Consider the following 21,150-nt stretch of genomic DNA (forward strand, 5'->3'; position numbering starts at 1 on the left):
AGTCAGAGTGTGTAGGTGAGGTGAGAGTGACATCTGGTGGTGAGCGGACAACGGGACACCGACCAGATTCGTGACAAACTAATTCTAAATCCGTAACCACAATGACGTATTACTTAACAATTAATTAATAGTTCTGTGCCTCAACAAGTAAAGTCACAACATAATGATATCTTAGCAAATCATTAGCTAATGATTAATTAAAGCAGACAACTGGAAGATGAAATGCATGGCTTCAACCCACTGTGGTAATTAACATATGAATGTACACTATTAGTTAATAAAATAAGTTATTAGGAAATTAATACATTATAACACATTTAACTAAAAACAATTTATTGATTACTTACTCTATGAATCTATAGAATGTTCATTTGTTGCTAATGAAATGATTATTAATAAATGGTTTAGTTCTTCATGAGTTATATATTGACTCATGATTATGTCTGCATTAGTTAAGCATAAATTAATGCATATTTGTGCACCCGTATTGTAAAGTGTTACCACATTTTGTAATTAAATTTTGAGGTAAACTCAATTTTTTTCTTTGAGTGAACCAAGGAGTTAATTCATTTACAAACTAAATGAATGGAATGCTACAAATGAAGTATAAATATTTTACCTTTCTTTATTAACACCTATTACGAAAAAAAATATATATATATATATATATATATATATATATATATATATTACTCAAGTTCATTTACATAAACAGACAATTCCGTTTTTACAACTTCCAGTTGTCTGCTTTAATTAATCATTACCAAATGAATTGCAAAGATATTATTATGTTATGACTTTACTTGTTGAGGCACACAAACTAATTCTAAATCCGTAACCACAATGATGTATTACTTAACAATTAATTAATAGTTCTGTGCCTCAACAAGTAAAGTCACAACATAATGATATCTTAGCAAATCATTAGCTAATGATTAATTAAAGCAGACAACTGGAATATGAAATGCATGGCTTCAACCCACTGTGGTAACTAAGATATGAATGTACACTATTAGTTAATAAAATAAGTTATTAGGTAATTAATACATTATGACACATTTAACTAAAAACAGTTTATTGATTACTTAATCTATGAATCATATAGAATGTTCATTTGTTGATGATGAAATAATTATTAATAAATGGTTTCTTCATGAGTTACATATTAACTGATTATGTCTGCATTAGTTAAGCATAAATTAATGCATATTTGTGCACCCGTATTGTAAAGTGTTACCACATTTTGTAATCAAATTTTGAGGGAAACTCAATTTTTCTTTGAGTGAACCAAGGAGTTAATTCATTTACAAACTAAATGAATGGAATGCTACAAATGAAGTATAAATATTTTACCTTTCTTTATTAACACCTATGTATATATATATATATATATATATATATATATATGTATATGTATATATATATATATTACTCAAGTTCATTTACATAAACATTCCATTTACACTTACATTCCGTTTTTAAAAATGTTCAAAAATCATGTTTTTTTATTCTGCATTCCAAGTAATATCAGACATCTATATATATATATATATATATATATATATATATATATATATATATGACTACCGTTCAAAAGTTTGGGGTCAGTAAGACTTGTAATAGTCTTTAAAGAAGTCTCTTATGCTCATCAAGGCTGCATTTATTTGATTAAAAATATAGGAAAAAAACAGTAATATTGCAAAATGTTTTTACAATATAAAATAATGTTTTTTATTTTAACATACTTTAAAATAGAATTTATTCCTGTGATGAAAAGCTAAATTTTTATCAGCTGTTACTCCAGTCTTAAGTGTCACATGATCCTTCAGAAATCATTCTAATATGCGGATTTATTATTAGAATGATCAATGTTGGATAATATCAACAGTTGTGCTGCCAAATATTTTTTGGAACCTGTGATTTTTTTTTTTCAGGATTCTTTCATGAATAACAAGTTTAAAAAGTACAGTGTTTATTCAAAATATAAATATTTTATAACAATGTAAATTATTTATTATGAACTTTTAATAAACTTTTAATTATTAACTTAATACATCCTTGGTGAATAAAAGTATTAATTTCTTAAAAAAAAGAAAAAAAAAGAAAGAAACAATAAAAATGTACTGACCCCAAACTTTTGAACGGTAGTGTGTGTATATATATATATATATATATATATATATATATATATATATATTACTCAAGTTCATTTACATAAACAGATAATTCCGTTTTTAAAAATGTTCAAAAATCATGTTTTTTTATTCTGCATTCCAAATAATATCATATATATATATATATATATATATATATATATATATACACTGTGTGCAGAATTATTAGGCATGTTGATATTCTGGTCATATTTTTTTTCCAAACACATTTTACCAATTCCAAACCACATCAGTCTTAATAACTACTGTTAATTTTGTGTTTAATCATTTATATGTGATATATAATTGTCCGTGAAGGCTGGAAGTGAAAAACTCCTTATATTCAGGTGTGCAGAATTATTAGGCATGTTTTCGTTTACAGCTAAAATGAGCCAAAAAAGAGATTTAACCCAGACTGAAAAGTCCAAATTATTAAATGCCCATGAGAAGAATGCAATACTAATGCATTACAAGAATTTGCAAAGTTAAGGCTTGACCATTGGACAGTGAAATGCTTGTTGAGTCTGCATGGTCAGAAAAAACTCTTGAAGGACAAGCATCACATCCTCTTGTACCTCTGATTCAAGAATTTATCTTCTAAAATCTGGCAGTAAGTTTTGGGAGTTCATTTTAGTCCATCTCTGCAAGTCAGACTTTTCAGGATAAGAGACTAAACATGAACTCCCAAAACTTACTGCCAGATTTTAGAAGATAAATTCTTGAATCAGAGGTACAAGAGGATGTGATGCTTGTCCTTCAAGAGTCACTCTCAACTTATCTGTCTCTAAAGCATATAAAAAAACTGTCTTCATGTATTTCACAAGACGTCAGCTTGTTATTCTTATTAAGTCAGGGGCATTTTTTAGGATTTTTTACCAAGCAAAGTCTCTGAGAACCTGACACATTGTACTTCTGAAGACTCCAGGTAGGTTGCAGTTCTGGAAAATGGTGGCGCTGGAGAACTGGAAACGGTTCCTGATGGTGTCACACCTAATTCTTCACCTTAATTCCTAATTCTTTTGCAGTTAACATGCATCTTTTCTTCTCCACCTGTTTTTTCTGACCATGCAGACTCAACAAGCATTTCACTGTCCAATGGTCAAGCCTTAACTTTGCAAATTCTTGTAATGCATTAGTATTGCATTCTTCTCATGGGCATTTAATAATTTGGACTTTTCAGTCTGGGTTAAATCTCTTTTTTGGCTCATTTTAGCTGTAAACGAAAACATGCCTAATAATTCTGCACACCTGAATATAAGGAGTTTTTCACTTCCAGCCTTCACGGACAATTATATATCACATATAAATGATTAAACACAAAATTAACAGTAGTTATTAAGACTGATGTGGTTTGGAATTGGTAAAATGTGTTTGGGAAAAAATATGACCAGAATATCAACATGCCTAATAATTCTGCACACAGTGTATATATATATATATATATGTATGATATTACTTTTTAAAAACGGAATTATCTGATTATGCAAATGAACTTGAATTATATGATTATGCAAATGAACTTGAGTTATATATATATATATATATATATACAATCGATTTTAAGTTCTTTGAAACAAACTGTTTGAGAGAGTCCACCACTGGCAGAAATGAATCGGAGATCCCATCACCAGTTCTAATATCGAACCAAATCTCGCGAGAACGGACGAGGGGATAAGTTAAGGAAACATGGCGATGTCTAATTTGTTAAAGGTAAGAGACACTTAAGCTCATTGCCTTCAAATTCTCCACAAACATTCAAAAACCCATGTAGACGCCTATAACCTTCAAACGACTATGTTGTACCATTGTGATTTAGCGGCTTGCCCGGACTCTTACATGCATGTCCAGTGAGTTTATAAGAGAGTCTTGCAGCCTGTGTTTAGCTAGCAGGCTGTGAGCTAGCTGAGATTAATAAAGCCAATAATCACAATAATACTGGGCTGCGTGCAGACGAGTTGAAGTCATAATTCACTCCACTGGGTGTTGACCTTTAGTATTATGTTGTTTATAAATATATATCATAGAGGGACGTGTTCCTAATGACAGTTAGCACGCATGTTGCTAGCTTGGCCAATGATAAAATGACATTAAGTGTAATGACTGAGCTAATGAAATATAGTGTGAATGTGTGTCGCTATCGCTAAGAGTTTCGTGTTGTAGAAAGCCACGAAAAGATTCACCTGACATGTCACTAATGTCAGATATTATATGTACTTGAAAAATGTGAATAAATCATTAAGGGAATATGAGTTAAAGAGCAGAGATGTTCCATTTGTGTACATGATGTTTGATTGTATACAGTTAAGTTAAATGCAGTGGCTTTGTCTTAAAAACCTAGTGAGCTGCCTACTTAGATAACATTTTGGAGTTCATAGATGTGTTCAAAAGCACCGGTGATGTCCAAAATGGTAAATACTGAGTCAGTTTGATTAAAACCTGTCTATCTTTTGAGAATTTGCTGTTATCTGTCTGTGGTAGACTTGATTGTGATATTCTGTTCACAAGTGATTTTTAGCTTGCTTTTTACTTTTTTGTTTTCTTCACATCTCATATTTCCTTTCAAGCTCTTCATTGTCTCCTTGGTAAACAAGTACAACATTTAAAATAAATAAATAAATAAATAAAATGGAAGTGTCAGTATTTGGGAAATTACACTACAATTAAAGTGTTGTTGTAATTTGTGATTATATAATTAAAAATGTAAAATTTTCACACAGTAACAACATTGGTATATTTATTTTAAAATTATTATGGTTTTAAAATGTAATTTTATTTTATGATTGAAAGTCTGGTTCAAGGATAAAACAAGGAAATCTATACACAAAATACATTTGAAAAAGATGTTGAAAGCTTATATAACAAAAAGAAAAAAATAATAAAATAAATAAATAATTAAAAGTAATACGAAAAAGTACAAATAGTTATAATAACATATTTTATTTTTAATAGATTTATTTAAAATAATATTATTAATAATAATGATTAAAAAGGACATATATAGTTCTTGGAAAATTTAGACATAAAAGAAACAGACAGCTGCTTGCCTTCTCAAAATGCTTCTCAAGGCATTTACAATAAGGCTTCGGATTTTCTGGGCATGTTTAGACCAAGAGGGGTCTTCCATAATGTCTGTTTCACTGTGAATGCATTCATGCTCTTGTTCTCTAACCATCTGTGTCCTTTTGCTTAGAATAAGGGTTCCCTCCAGTTTGAGGACAAGTGGGATCTTATGCGCCCCATTGTCCTTAAGTTGCTTCGCCAAGAGTCCGTAACTAAGCAGCAGTGGTTCGATCTTTTCTCGTAAGGCCCCTGAATTCAGATCTTTTTATATCCTACACATTAACTACAGTCTGAAATGTTCAATCTATCTTCCTGTTCTCTTCTGTTCTCCCAGAGATGTTCATGCAGTTTGTCTATGGGATGACAAAGGACCAGCAAAGATCCACCAGGCTCTCAAAGAGGACATCTTAGATTTTATTAAACAAGCTCAAGCGGTAAGAGAAGTTCAGCCACCCATTGATGTTCTTCAGTAGAATCGTGTCTCATTCTTGGCCGTTGGTTTTTAGCGAGTGCTCAGTCACCAAGATGACACAGCGCTCCTCAAGGCTTACATCGTGGAGTGGAGGAAGTTCTTCACGCAGTGTGACATTCTGCCCAAGCCCTTCTGCCAGCTAGAAATCACCCTGATGGGCAAACAAGGCAGCAACAAGAAGTCCAATGTGGAGGACAGCATTGTTAGAAAGGTGAGCGGGACAAAAGTGAGTTTTAGAAGTGTTGTTTTTTTGTTTTTTTTTAATAGAATGGGATTCATTGGTTTCTGTTTTCACAGCTGATGCTGGACACTTGGAACGAATCTATATTCTCCAACATCAAGAATAGATTGCAGGATAGTGCGATGAAGTTGGTCCATGCTGAACGGTTGGGAGAAGCGTTCGACTCGCAGCTAGTCATCGGGGTCAGAGAGTCATATGGTAAGATTCACTCTAGGTTTTTCATTGGATTGATTCAATCTTTTTATTCCTAAAAAACTGAAAGTCTCTTACGATGTCTTTCTCAGTGAACCTGTGCTCCAATCCTGAAGATAAACTGCAGATCTACAGGGATAACTTTGAGAAAGCCTACCTAGACTCCACTGAGAGGTTCTACAGGACCCAGGCACCGTCCTACCTCCAGCAGAATGGAGTACAAAACTACATGAAATATGTACGGCCTACCAGACATCAGATTTTAGACTGCATATTTTTCCGCTGATCAGATTGTACAGTCGAGAGGAGAGTTATGACTTCCGCTAAGACTCTGCATTTGTGATTGCAGTCATATATTCTCATGTCTCTGTTTACAGGCAGACGCTAAATTAAGAGAAGAGGAGAAACGTGCACTACGATATTTAGAGACAAGACGTGAATGTAACTCTGTACAAGCAGTGAGTATATGATTGGATTTTTAATAATAATACGTTTTGTGGAGAAATGAGGCTAAGATTGAATTGAACAATTTTGCGTGAAATAGGTCATTAGTCTAAATATTTTAGTATTTTTACATTAAAGTGTTACTGCTTTTTAAGTTATACAATATTTAATATTTAATTTAAAATAAATTGATATAACCAGATATAGAAGTCTGATATTGTGGATTTGTTTTTTCCTCAGCTTATGGAATGTTGTGTGAATGCACTGGTAACGTCATTTAAAGAAACGATCTTGGCTGAATGTCCAGGCATGATCAAACGGAATGAGACTGACAGTGAGTGTGAGACTTTGAAATTTTATATCAGATAGATTTTTATAATTACCCTTTTAGGTTTTATATACAGTACTGTTCCAAATTTTGGGGTTGTTAGGCCTTTTACTTTTTTTTTTTTTTAAGAAATCTCTTATGCTCAACAAGGCTGCATTTATTTTTATAAAAAAATACAGGAAAACACTAATATTGTGGTATTATTACAGATTAAAATAGCTGTTTTGTATTTGAATATAATTTCAAATGTAATTAATTCCTGTGATGTCAAAGCTGAATTTTAATCATCATTACTCCAGTTTTCAGAGTCATATGATCCTTCAGAAATCATTTTAGTATTCTGATTTGCTGCTCAAGAGTAATTTGAAAACATTTGCAATTTAATATTTTTGTGGATGTGATGCTTTTTTCTGGATTTTTTGATTAATGGAAAGTTTGTCTATTTCAAATAGAAATCTTTTGTAACATTATAAATGTGACCCTGGACCACAAGACCAGTCATAAGGGTCAGTTTTTTGAAATTGAGATTTATACATCATTTTAAAATCTGAATAAATTTAATAATAATAATAATAATAATTTTTCCAGTGAAGTATGGTTTTGTTAAGATTTGAAAATCTGGAATCTGGTGCAAATAAAAAACACAATATTGAGAAAATCACATTTATAGTTGTCCAAATAAAGTTCTTAGCAATGCATATTACTAATCAAAAGTTAAGTTTTGATATATTTACAGAAGGAAAGTACAGAATATCTTCATGGAACATGATCTTTACTATATCCTGATGATTTTTGGCATAAAAGAAAAATCTATAATTTTGACCCATAAAATGTATTGTTGGCTATTGTTACAAATATACCCCTGTGCTAGTTGGTTTTGTGGTCAAGGGTCACTCTTGATAAATTTAATGCATCCTTGCTGAAAAAAAGCATTAATTTCTCAAAATCACAAAAACTTAAAGGTTTAGTTCACTCCAGAGTAAAATTTACTCACCTCCATATCATGCAAGATGTTCATGTCTCTCTTTCTTCAGTCGAAAATAATTTAAGGTCCTTGAGGAAAACATTCCAGGATTTTTCTCCATATAGTGGACTTTAATTTCAGTGCAGCTTCAAAGGACTATTTTTCCCTCAGTTGCTCGTCTTGCACTTGTTCGACCTCACGTGTTACATAACCACTCACGTGTGACGTAGATGGAAGTACCACCCCAGTGTTTACAAAGCGAACATACAAAAAAAGGCAAATGCCCTTTACAAAAAATGGTAAAAAAAACAATGACGTCGGCCTAAGTTGGAGGAGAATATTAGAGTTTTTCAGCCTACCCTACCTTTTTGAACTGAAGTACATAGACGAAGAACTAACCGCGTGATTAGTAGTGGATGGCGCCTCACAGAGCTAGTGCAAGATGAACATTTGTGGATAGAAGTATATAAATTTTTTTTTTTTTGAGAAAATGACTGATTGTTTTGCAAGACCCTTATTCCTTGTCTGGGATCGTGTAGAGCCCTTTGAAGCTGCATTGAAACTGCAATTTGGACCTTCAACCCCTTGATCCCCATTGAAGTCCACTATAAGGAAAAAAATCCTGGAATGTTTTCCTCAGAAACCTTCATTTCTTTTTAGCTGAAGAAAGAAAGACATGAACATCTTGGATGACATAAAGATGACTAAATGACCAGGAAATTTTAATTCAGTAGTGAACTAATCTTTTAATTACCCCAAACTTTTAAACAGTAGTTTATTTTCCACAAAGATGGACTTTCCATACATACTTTGCATACTGTGCAGCTGTGTAATATCTCTAAATATAAGCTTTTAAACCTCTGACCTCTTCTTCCACAGAGCTGCACCTCATGTTCTCTCTCATGGATAAAGTGCCCAATGGAATTGAACCCATGTTGAAAGACCTGGAAGAGCACATCATCAGTGCTGGACTGGCAGACATGGTGGCTGCTGCTGAGACCATCACAACTGTAAGTACAACATTTACAGAATTATTGCCTACTTTGTTACCTTTATGAATTTTAAAGCATCAGCTGACTTTTGTTATTCACAGTACAAATAAAAGATAACTGATTAAAGGATTAGTTCACCCCTGAATTAAAATTTTCTGATAATTTACTTACCCCCTTGTCATCCAAGATGTTCATGTCTTTCTGTCTTCAGTCGAAAAGAAATAAAGGTTTTTGAGGAAAACATTCCAGGGTTTTCTCCATATAGTGGACTTCAATGGTGGCCAGTGGGTTGAACGTCCAATATCAGTTTCAGTGCAGCTTCAAAGGGCTCTACACAAACTCATCTGAGGAATAGAGGTCTAATCTAGTGAAACAATTGGTCATTTTCTAAAAAAAAAAAATATATATATATATATATATAAAAATGTATATACTTTTTAACCACAAATGCAAATCTTGCACCAGCCTGACCTCACACATTGCGAAATCACATTGGAAATGGTTAGTTCTTCGTCTGTGTACTTTGGTTTAAAAAGGTAGGGTAGGGTGAACAATTCAATCTCATTTTCTCCTCCAACTTCATAATCGTCTGACATTGTTGTTTTACCTTTTTTTGTAAAAGGCGTTTGACTCACGTTCACTTTGTAAACACTGGGTCGGTACTTCTGCCTATGTCACACGTGACCTTTCCACCATGAATATGTAAAGTCGAGCTAGTGCAAGATGAGCATTTGTGGTAAAAAAAAAAGTATACATATTATTTTATTTTTTTTTTTTTTTTAGAAAATGACTGATTGTTTCACTAGGTAAGACCCTTATTCCTCAGCAGGGATCATGTGGAGCTCTTTGAAACTGCACTGAAACTGCAGTTTGGACCTTCAACTGTTCCCCATTAAAGTCCACTATATGGAAAAAAATCCTGGAATGTTTTCCTCAAAAACCTTCAACTGAAGAAAGAAAGACATGAACATCTTAGATGACAGGGATGAGTAAATTATCAGGAAATGTTAATTATGGAGTGAACTAATCCTTTCATGTTAAACATATTTCATGTTTAATTTTGGTCTAGTACTGTTGATTTCTCTATCTTCGTTGTCTGGGTTTGAACCTTGACCTTTGTCTTAGAAAAGATCCTCAAATATTAGGCAACCACGGTGTTGTACTTGTGTTGATGTTTGTGTTTTTGTTTCTTCTCAGGACTCAGAAAAGTATGTGGAGCAGCTCCTGACTCTGTTTAATCGATTTAGTAAATTAGTGAAGGAAGCGTTCCAGGATGATCCTCGGTTCCTGACAGCCAGAGACAAAGTAAGCATGCCGCCCCATCCGTATTCATTCTCACTGTCTTACAGTTGGTAACAAGTAGCCTGCATGACTAGATCACACCGCAGATGGTTACGAGAGATCTGTGATGACACAGGAATACAATGGAAGGTTATATAACAGTAACTCCATTTGAAAATGAATTGAGTTGTTTACTATTTAAAATGAATAAGGAATATCTCACATACCTTTTTAATGATGCTTAACATCAGGAATGTAATTTCCCAACAGGCATACAAAGCAGTTGTGAATGATGCCACAATATTTAAGTTGGAGCTGCCAATGAAACAGAAGGGGTGAGTAACGACTGCCTTCTGGTCTTCTGTTTAGAGTCCATTTAAGTGAGATGCACAAAATAACCTTCTTGCAACTTAAAGGGATAGTTCAACCAAAAATGAAAATTCTGTCATTAATTACTCACCCTCATGTCGTTCCAAACCTGTAAGACCTGCAAATTAAGATATTTTTGAGGAAATCTGAGAGCTTTCTGATCCTGCATAGACAGCAAAGCAACTGAAACAGTTACAGTATTGTCATTGTTTTTTTTTCTATGTGGTCTGTATAGTTTATATCACAATACACTAAATAAAAAGGAGAAATAATGCTGTGGCAGCTAGCTGAAATAAAATAAGTGTACTTTTTTTTTATATTGTGTTTGTTTGGTGTTTCAGAGTGGGTCTAAAAACACAACCAGAGTCAAAGTGTCCAGAGCTGCTCGCTAATTATTGTGACATGCTGCTAAGAAAGACACCACTCAGCAAAAAGCTGACCTCAGAGGAGATCGAGCTCAAACTGAAGGAAGTGGTGAGGAGTTGTTGTAAAAAGTCACATGTTGTTGACTCACTGCTTGTGTTGTTGTCCAAAAGTGTTTTGAAATGTAAATACTACTTCTTTTTTTAACCCCTGTAGCTACTTGTGCTAAAATACGTCCAGAATAAGGATGTGTTCATGAGGTACCACAAAGCCCACCTGACCCGACGTTTGATCTTGGACATCTCAGCGGACAGTGAGATCGAGGAGAACATGGTTGAGTGGCTCAGGGTAAGAATAAAAGACAAATGTGACCCTGGAGCACAAAACCAGCCATTAAGTAGCACTGGTATATTTGTAGCAATAGCCAACAATACATTGTATGAGTCAAAATGATCGATTTTTCTTTTATGCCAAAAACAACTTTAAAAACGATTTTCTTGATACGATAGTTGTATCTCAGCCACATATTGTCCTATCTTAACAAACATCCATCAATGTAAAACTCAGCTTTTGGATGATGTATAACTCTCCATTTCAAAAAATTGACCCTCACACAAAAGGGGCACAAATAAGAGTGGCTGAAATTCAATTTAAGTGTTTATACTCTAATGGCTCAATGTTTGCTTGGATCTGGCATGTTTCAGGAAGTCGGGATGCCTGCTGACTATGTGAACAAGCTAGCTAGAATGTTCCAGGACATCAAAGTGTCTGAAGATCTTAACCAGGTTTTCAAGGAAATGCACAAACACAACAAGCTGGCATTACCAGGTGACATACAAGTCTCTATATATGCATTACACTACCTTTTAACTGAGTTGGAAAGAAATTAATATTTATATTTAGCAAGGATGCATTAAATATATCAAAAGTGGTCTCTTTCACACCCTTTCTGTTTCCCAGCGGACTCTGTGAACATAAAGATCTTGAATGCTGGAGCGTGGTCACGCAGCTCAGAGAAAGTGTTTGTATCTCTGCCCACCGAGCTGGAAGACCTCATTCCCGAGGTGGAGGACTTCTACAAGAAGAACCACAGCGGACGCAAACTCCACTGGCACCACCTCATGTCTAATGGCATTGTGGGTTTATGCACTAAGTTTAGACTTGCAGTAACTGTAAATTGCAACTTGTAGCTAATCAGTCTGTGTGCTCTCCGTTAGATCACTTTCAAGAATGAAGTAGGGCAGTATGACCTGGAGGTCACGACATTTCAGCTGGCTGTACTTTTTGCCTGGAACCAAAGACCACGAGAGAAGATCAGTTTTGAGAATCTGAAACTTGCCACTGAGCTGCCTGATGCTGAACTGAGACGAACTCTCTGGGTGAGATCGTGACAGGATATGTCACAATTTATTCTGTTAGATGTTTACCATATTTGTGCTGTACTTATGACAAAGCTAGTTCCTTTTAAACTTTAAACAGGAACTTGATGCGTTGATATAATAAACAAATTCACCACAGTTCATTTTGTGAAGAAATTCCAGTCCATAAGTTTCAAGAACTGCCTGTTCTTAAGTAAAAACAGTAGTCATCTTGATTTTGTATTTTTAGTATTTTAATTTAGATTTGATTACTAACACCATGTCAATATATTAACCGTAATTTTGAAATACTTGAAGTCATCCTGCAAGCCCTTAGAATATTTTGCTGAAGCCCACTGGTTTAATTTAAAATAAGGATGCATCAGTATTAAAATTCTGGCAGATACTGATAAGCTGATAATATATTTTTGTTATGATTGATAACTGATAAATGATCATGTGAATAGATTAAAAATAAAACACTAAGAACTCAAATTAATTATGGTGCTACACGTGAATTTAGTTATCACAACATTATGATGTACAGTATGAAAAATGTATATTCTTTTTTAATATGATTACATTTAACAGTGTTGTTAAAGGGATAGTTCACCCAAACATTTCTCGTTGTCATGCTGTTCCAAACCCGTAAGACCTTAGTTCGTCTTCGTAGCACAAATTAAGATATTTTTGATGAAATCCGAGAGCTTTCTGACCCTGCACAGATGTTCAAGGCCCAGAAAGGTAGTAAGATCATCGTTAAAATAGTCCATGTGAAAACAGATGTAATTTAATGTCACATGGACTATTTTATCAATGTCCTTACAACCTTTCTGGGCCTTGAACGTCTCAGTTGCCTTGCTCTGTATGCAGGGTCAGAAAGCTCTCGGGTTTAATAAAAAAAAATCCTAATTTCTGTTTAGAAGATGAACGAATTTAATTACAAGTAATTACATAATTTTCATTTTTGGGTTTTTAAAGATCAGTTAGAAAAATCTATTATTGACTGATTATGATCAATTAAAATATCTTTGTTTATAGATGTTGTACCATCATCTTGTACTTACCTTGCTTACTTGCTTTCTCTTTTTGTAGTCTCTTGTTGCCTTCCCAAAGCTCAAACGCCAAGTGCTGTTATATGAACCTCAAGTGAGCTCTCCCAAAGACTTCACAGACAGTACATTGTTTTTCGTTAACCAGGAATTCTCCTTGATGTAAGAACGTGTCCTGCTTGTTTTTTTTATTTACTTACAATTGGTCCTTTTATATGGAAATAGTAATACTAATGTTTTTGTTTCTCCTCAGAAAAAAACGCCAAGGTTCAAAAGAGGGGGAAGATAAACCTAATTGGCCGATTGCAGTTGACGACGGAGCGAATGAGAGAAGAGGAGAACGAAGGCATCGTCCAGCTTAGAATATTAAGAACGCAGGTACGAAACGTCAAAAAAGCATTACTAGGGGTGTGCAATATATATTGTCTATGATAATATCGTAATTGTTGTTTAAACGATATGCAATTTGACATTGAGTAGATCACAAAAAAAAAACATGACAAAAACACATCCAGAGAGTGCACAAATTAACTAAGGTGTAGGTTAGACAACTACACATGTACATTTAAAATTTTACAGCTAGTTTTACTGGCTGACTTAGTCCATTAAAACACATTTACAGTTCCTCAAAATGTGAGATAAGGGGGCAAAAATTCCCCCCCGTATGACTTCTGTATGTCTTTTATATTTGGGCCATTCTACAGAATTGGTTCAAAGTCAGAGTTGGAAACGTCTGGGAAAAAATGAGTCTTTTTTCCAAAAATTTGTATGTATGCAAATTGTATAATGTCCAAGGTATACATTTCTAGTAATTGTGCAGTTAATTCTCATATTTTATTTTCAGAAAGTTTTGGTATATTTGTCCTCTCCCCAAATTTGTCACTACCAAAACAGTAATAATAACTTATTATCATTATTATTATTATTATTACTTATTTAAGAGTTATATTGACCTTTTATGATTTTGTTTGCATATTGCTTGTAAATATTTTTTTTTTTGTATTTTATTACAATTTTTATTAGAGGTAAATCCATAACAATTACATTTTTAACAGTATTTCAAGTGTAATTTGTGAGATTTGTTGTATTTTGAATACAATTTTTCAAGTTAATTATACTGATTTTAAAGTTAAGGATTGATTAGTTTGAATATACATTGAACCAGACACTTTCATAACATCTTAGTTGATAATTCAGTAAACTTTATTTTTGATAAAACACTACTAAAACACACTAAAATACAAACAAATGCATAACTGTACTAAAGTTTTGTTTATTTCCCCAAAATATGAGGATTATGCTTTCCCTTTCATCACTACCAAACCATGTCGTCATTGTACCTGAAACATGTGGTGGAGTTTCGGTAGCAACATCTTTGTTTTTTGGGGTTTTTTAATGACAATTTCAGATACTTTTGAACCTAGCTCAAAGATGCTAATTAGCACATGGTTAGCTAGCACAGTTCTAAATAGTTGCACACATATAAAAACTAATCTTTATGGAATAACTCTTAAAACAAAGTGTGCTTAATTACAGAAAAAAAGGTTATTTAAGCTTACTAATATTTTACTAATATTTTAGATGTTATTGTGGGTTTCATTAGATAATAGAAGTGCCTCTAAGCAACACAATGATGTTTTGTTACTGAATCAATCAACAGTTTGAAAGAATCAGTTGAATGAATGACTCAGTGACTCTCTCATGCATTGATTTGCCACTAGTGCCACCTACTGGTGATTTTAGGTTTATATTTAAAGTATATTTTCCCTTTTTTGCCCAAATCATTGCAAAAATCAGTATGTAACGTTTTTTTAAAACATCAAAACATTATTAATGCATTTGTAAATGCAGTTTAAATGCATTCATGTCCTGCATTGAACAGTCTGTGTAGATGCATCTAAATGCCACTTCAGACACAGATTCTGTGCCACCTCTTAATTGCAAGCACAGATTTTATTGATACCGATTTTATTTAATTGGTAACAGCCCGATAGTGTCTTACTGTTTGATTTCATTGATTACATTTAAGAATTTAACACAAAAGATGATTCATAATTTTAATTAGGGTTAAAGTAGTAGTTCACTTCCAGAACAAAAGTTCACAGATAATTTACTCACCCCCTTGTGTCTTTTTTGTCTTCAGTCGTAAAGGAGATATGTTTTTTGAAGCAAACATTTCAGGATTTCTCTCCATATATTGGACTTCTACGGTGCCTGCAAGTTTGAACTTCCAAAATGTAGTTTAAATGCAGCTTCAAAGGGCTCTAAACCATCCCAGCCGAGGAAGAAGGGTCTTGTCTAGTAAAACAATCGGTTATTTTCTAAAAAGGTACAATTTATATGCTTTTTTAACCTCAAATGCTCGTCTTGTCTAGCTCTGCGTGAACTCTGTTTAATTCCGGGTCAAGACAGTTAAGGTGTCAAAAAACTCCCATCTCATTTTCTCCTCCAACTTCAAAATCGTCCTACAATGCTGCAGAAGTACCGACACAGTGTTTACAAAGTGAACGTGCAAGGAGGGTAATTTACCTTTAAAAAAAAGGTAAAACAGTGATTCCGAAGTTGGAGGAGAAAATGAGATGCGAGAATGCACAGAGGAATGATAGAACTCCTCTTTCTTAGCTGGGATTGTTTAAAGCCTTTTGAAGCTGTATTTAAACTGCATTTTGGAAGTTAAAAGTCACGGGCACCATAGAAGTCCATTATATGGAAAACATTACTGAAATTATTTCCTCAAAAAACTGAATTTCTTTACAACTGAAGAAAGAAACACATGAACATATATCGTATCAAAGTTAACGTATAGTGAACTATCTGTAAATTTTTGTTCTGTAAGTGAACTTCTCCTTTAATAAAATTGGCCTTATAAAGGTAAAAATGGCCATAAAAGGTAAAAATCAACTTACAGGAAAAGTTCATTTCTGTTACTGCTGCAAGTGAACCACCGCACAGAATATGAAGTAGAAAAAAATTTGGGAGTCAGCTGTCCACGGCAGTCCTAAACCTGCCAAAGTACCAGCACAATAACACGCTCAGTAAAATCTTGTCTAATTATCAACAAAATTCCAGAAAGTATCAAGATTTTTTTTTGTCTTTTTTGCACACCCCTAAAATTACCACAGAAAAGGCTGTAAAAATTGCTACTTTATAAACCTGTGGTTAACACTAAATTCCCTTAAAGGAGAAGTCCACTTCCAGAACAACAATTTACAAATAATTTACTCACCCCCTTGTCATCCAAGATGTTCATGTCTTTCTGTCTTCAGTCGTAAAGAATTATGGTTTTTGAGGAAAACATTTCAGGATTTTTTTTTCCATATAATGGATTTCATTGGTGCCCCGATTTTGAACTTCCGAAATGCAGTTTAAATGCAGCTTCAAAGGGCTCTAAAATAAAAAATTTGCATACTTTTTAAGCACAAAAGTTATGTAGCACAGGCTCTGGGATGCGCGTCCACGACGCTACAAATCGCGTCTAAGTTCATCATCTGTGTACTCCGGCTCAAAAAGGTAGAGTATGGTGAAAAACTCCATCTTATTTTCTCCTACAACGTCAGAATCGTCCGACATCGTTGTAGATTTTTGTTTGTAAACAGCGTTTGACTTACTTGCACTTTCTTAGTCTTTGCCCGTTCGCTTTGTAAACACTGGGTCTGTAGTTCCACCTACGTTCCGAGCAGTGGCGATTTCTTTAAGACTGCAAGGGAAGCTCAGCTTCCCCTATAATGTCACAAAATTAATGGTCAAATTATGTACTATTGTATTAACATTTTATTGACTAAAAATGCGTTAGAAAACGTTCATCTCAAAGACGAGTTCGTTCAGAATCAGTTAGATATAGCAGGTCGGCTGACTTGATTTTCTTCTCATACATTCCCGTAGCGTCACAGTGCATTTCCCCGTTGAAGCCCAGCGTCCATTGACTTCAATGGGGCTGCTTTGAACGTTTTTTTTTCAGTGCTTTGAAACTAGACGGTCATTGGATAAACGCTGCGATTATGTCCCGCCCACGGACGCTCAGCGTCTCTGGGGGTGAATGAGGAGCAAATGAGGAGTGGGCTGGCCTGGACGCCGAGCTTCTGCGTGATGATTGGAGGGTCTGTCGAAAGATTGCATCTCCTTTTGACTGACAGCGATTTTGTACTATAAGGAATCGCTGAAGCTATTCGCGCTCAGTCCCATCGCGGATTTCTCAAGTTCAGTCGAAATAAAACTGCTGCAACCTATTTCTTTATATTTGCTTGGCGAAATTGCTTGATTTTCATCATACATTTCACACAATTATACACCACATTCCTTGTTTCACTTTTACAGAGTTTAATATTTTTTTTAGATCGTTCATTCATTCATTCATGTTAATATTTAATGTAGTAATCAATATATATATATAGATTACTACATTAAATATTAACATGGAGGATGACTATAAATTAATATATATATATATATATATATATATATATATATATATATATATAGTAATCTTGAAAAATTTTAACATAACATAATGAAACCTTATATTTCTATTAAAATACTTTAGAAATAAATAAATAAATAAATCTCCATAATAACCTTATTTAAATTGCAAAATATTTATACTATATAGTAGCATCTGACTAAAAGAAAAAATACATCATATTTTGCATAATAAAACTAAAGCTTTTTTTTTGCATTGTCACTTACTTATGACAATAAGGCACATTCTTGTGAATAAATAAATAGACAATTTTACGATGTAGGCCGAAAATGAGCTTCCCCCTATTTGACAGACCAGTAGCCGCCACTGGTTCCGAGTGACCTTTTGACATGATTCACAAATACGTAGTGTTGTGGACGCGCATCCCAGAGCCTGTGCTACATGAGCTTTTGTGCTTAAAGTATACAAATTTTTATTTTCTGAAAAAAATGACGATTGTTTCGCTAGATAAGACCCTTCTTCCTGGGCTGGGATCGTTTAGAGCCCTTTGAAGCTGCGTTTAAACTACATTTCGGAAGTTCAAAATCGGGGCACCAATGCAGTCCATTATATGGAGAAAAATCCTGAAATGCTTTCCTCAAAACCATAATTTCTTCACGACTGAAGACAGAAGGACAAGAACATCTTGGATGACAAGGGGGTGTGAAAATTATTTGTAAACTGTTATTCTGAAAGTGGATTTCTCCTTTAATTTATATTGTGAAAAACAGAATGCTTAAGTAATTTTACAGTAAAATACTGGACTGAATGTGTTTGTTTCCTCTGCTGCAACTTTTCAGGAGGCCATCATTCAGATCATGAAGATGCGTAAGAAGATCACAAACGCTCAGCTGCAAACCGAGCTGGTGGAGATCCTCAAGAACATGTTCCTCCCTCAGAAGAAAATGATCAAGGAACAGATCGAGTGGCTCATTGAGCACAAATACATCAAGAGAGACGAGACGGACATTAACACCTTCATATACATGGCGTAACACGGAAACAACTCCGGAGATAGTCCGTGACCGTTCTGGAGGAACGACGTACTTGTCGAGGATCAGCAGCGGGGGAGGGATGGTGATGTCTCGAAGATACTGCTTAGGCTGCTGGTCTAACGGCGTAGTCATGAGCTTGTTTTAAACAACAGACAGTCACACATCAGATTAAAAAATGTATTTAAAAAAAAATAAATCCCTGCCTTACCTTAAAGTGAAGACACATGGGATGAGGATAGGAGATATTAAAAAAAAAATAGGAAAACAGACAAAGGATTCTATTTTTGCCATTGGTAGTCAGTATGCATGGTGGGCGGTTTGCCTTTTGTATGTGTACATCTCCAGCAGCATGCGGTCAGTGGGAATGTCACATTCATCCCAGGACTTGTTTGTGTGTGCCGTGTTACGAGTGTTTATTTCCCCTCCCACATCCTTCGTCTGGACCTCGCCGTGTACCATCCTCAGTGCTCAACCTGGGGCGGGAGCCGCCCGACTGTCAAAAACACCAAGACTTGCATGAGCGCAGGCTGGGACGGAGGACTAGCATTAGCACTTTTCACACTCTTGCCACAAGTCAGCATGGCTTTATTTGGGTTGTTTTCACGTCTTCGGGTTTCGTTTAGACTTTTTCTCCATCAAAATATCACAAACGAAAGATTTAGATGACACGTTACTCTTCGAAATGCTAGGAAAAGAGCATTCAGATGTCACAGGGTCAAGATGTTTGCGATATTTGTATTTTTTTTTCAGTGTACACGCGTTATTGTGCACCAAGTCAGAAGGTCAGTGTAACGTAGTTGCACTTTTTTTGTATTTACTACGCTGAAACAGAATTTTCCGTTATCGCTCCCAAATTACGACTGAGATGCCAACCGATTTGCTCCTGATGCGGTGGCCCCACTAAGGTCCTGTAACACATCATCAGAACTGTTGATTTATTGTTGTCGCGTCTAGCGTAAACAAGCGGTAAAGCACAGTTACAGGAGTTCGAATAAAGCAAGCACTGCTCCAACCTCAGGTAAAGTAGGGCAGAGTTGTGCTAACTTTAATTAGCGCCTCGCGGTTCTTGCTAATCACACATTGCCAAAGCAAAGCACAAGAGTGCTGATCTCAAAATCAAATAATGTCAGATCTATTCCAGTTATTGTTTTCCCTCCATTTCTAAGATCGTCACCACATTTAGTGGAAAACAGGAAGTCTGGGGGCTTTTTTTTTTTTTGACTTGTTATGACCGAGTATCTATGAACAAAAGCTTGTGCAATTACTGATCAGCTGTTTATTATAATCAAATGAACTGTCTCATGATTATTAGCATTTAAGTGCAAAAAAAAAAGTATTAACTCTTATTTTTCAAATAGTGATGTGTGTGGTCAGTATAGGATGTCGTTTTTCAGTGGGGTTTGGAGTGACGGTCGAATCAAGCGCCAATGTGTTTACGATATATCAGCCTGCCAGTGTGTCCTCAATAAAATAATGACAACAAAAATATCATTTTTACAGGCTGATGATGTTTAGATTTGATTGTACGCTCATATCCAAACACGATGACGTCCCAATGACTTGCTGCAGTTCAGCTGCCCATCTCCGCTATGGCATTTTCTGTTTGTTTTTGTCTTTTTAAAGCAACGCAGTCGCTCATTTGTATCCCCAGTGTTTGCTTTCACACTCAAAATAGTGAAAAGGTTCCCTTTGATTGTACTGAAAAGCGTTCTTTGTAAGATCCAGATGTACAACAGTGTTTGAGAACATTGTGTTATTTGATTGTCCACTTTATTTATTGATAACTTAAGCATGTTTGAGAGAACGAGTGTGTGGGTGCGTGCGTGCGTGTTTGTGTGTGTGCACGCTTAGGAGCCTTTTACAACAGGGTGCTGTCATATCCTGTTACGTTTATGCATTTTCATTTTTGGACTTTAAAATCGATGTTTCTGCTGACTGTATGTTTTCCTCTATCAATTTATTCTAGGTAAATACATACAATTTTATTAGGACAAGCACTATGATTTTCATATTTATCAATCACAGTTGGAGTTTTTTGTGTGCTTGTGTTATTCTGAAGCCAATTGGGGTTTTCTTTGAATGAAATGCAGTCCCAAAAAGCTGAAATTTCAGTTCATTGTAAGTGGAAGATGATGAAACTGAATAAAAACGGTGTGAGTGACCTTACGCGGAAATGCGACATGAAATTATGAACTATACTTTATTGTTTGCAAATTTATACAGTTTTTCTGATGCACATGGTATGTTTCAGTAATAACGTCATTGTGCACATCATTCGGTGGTATAATGCAATAAGTGAGCGTGAAACGAGACGTTTTGAAATCTGTTAATGGAATTTTCTCTAATAAAGTTGCCTACACATATAAACACTATTAAGTTGATTATATTGCACTGAAATGGGTGATAATTTGATTTCGTGAGTGACACGAC

The 21,150-nt window shown here is 34.6% G+C and overlaps 1 protein-coding gene across 1 annotated transcript; it reads left to right on the forward strand.

Moving 5' to 3' along the window:
* Window positions 1-3,803: 3,803 nt before the first annotated feature.
* Window positions 3,804-20,882, forward strand: cul5a (cullin 5a). Its single transcript, XM_051128913.1, has 19 exons — window positions 3,804-3,863; window positions 5,344-5,453; window positions 5,548-5,647; window positions 5,720-5,896; window positions 5,983-6,124; window positions 6,211-6,356; window positions 6,496-6,576; window positions 6,803-6,896; window positions 8,734-8,864; window positions 10,044-10,151; window positions 10,398-10,462; window positions 10,838-10,970; window positions 11,076-11,207; window positions 11,564-11,687; window positions 11,820-11,995; window positions 12,077-12,238; window positions 13,313-13,431; window positions 13,524-13,647; window positions 18,526-20,882. The coding sequence occupies exons 1-19, from the start codon at window positions 3,840-3,842 to the stop codon at window positions 18,718-18,720; spliced, it is 2,343 nt and encodes a 780-aa protein (XP_050984870.1). The 5' UTR covers window positions 3,804-3,839; the 3' UTR covers window positions 18,721-20,882.
* The last annotated feature ends 268 nt before the right edge of the window (window positions 20,883-21,150 follow it).

The sequence above is a fragment of the Labeo rohita genome, chromosome 15 (assembly GCF_022985175.1).
Source record: "Labeo rohita strain BAU-BD-2019 chromosome 15, IGBB_LRoh.1.0, whole genome shotgun sequence".
Lineage (NCBI taxonomy): Eukaryota > Metazoa > Chordata > Actinopteri > Cypriniformes > Cyprinidae > Labeo > Labeo rohita.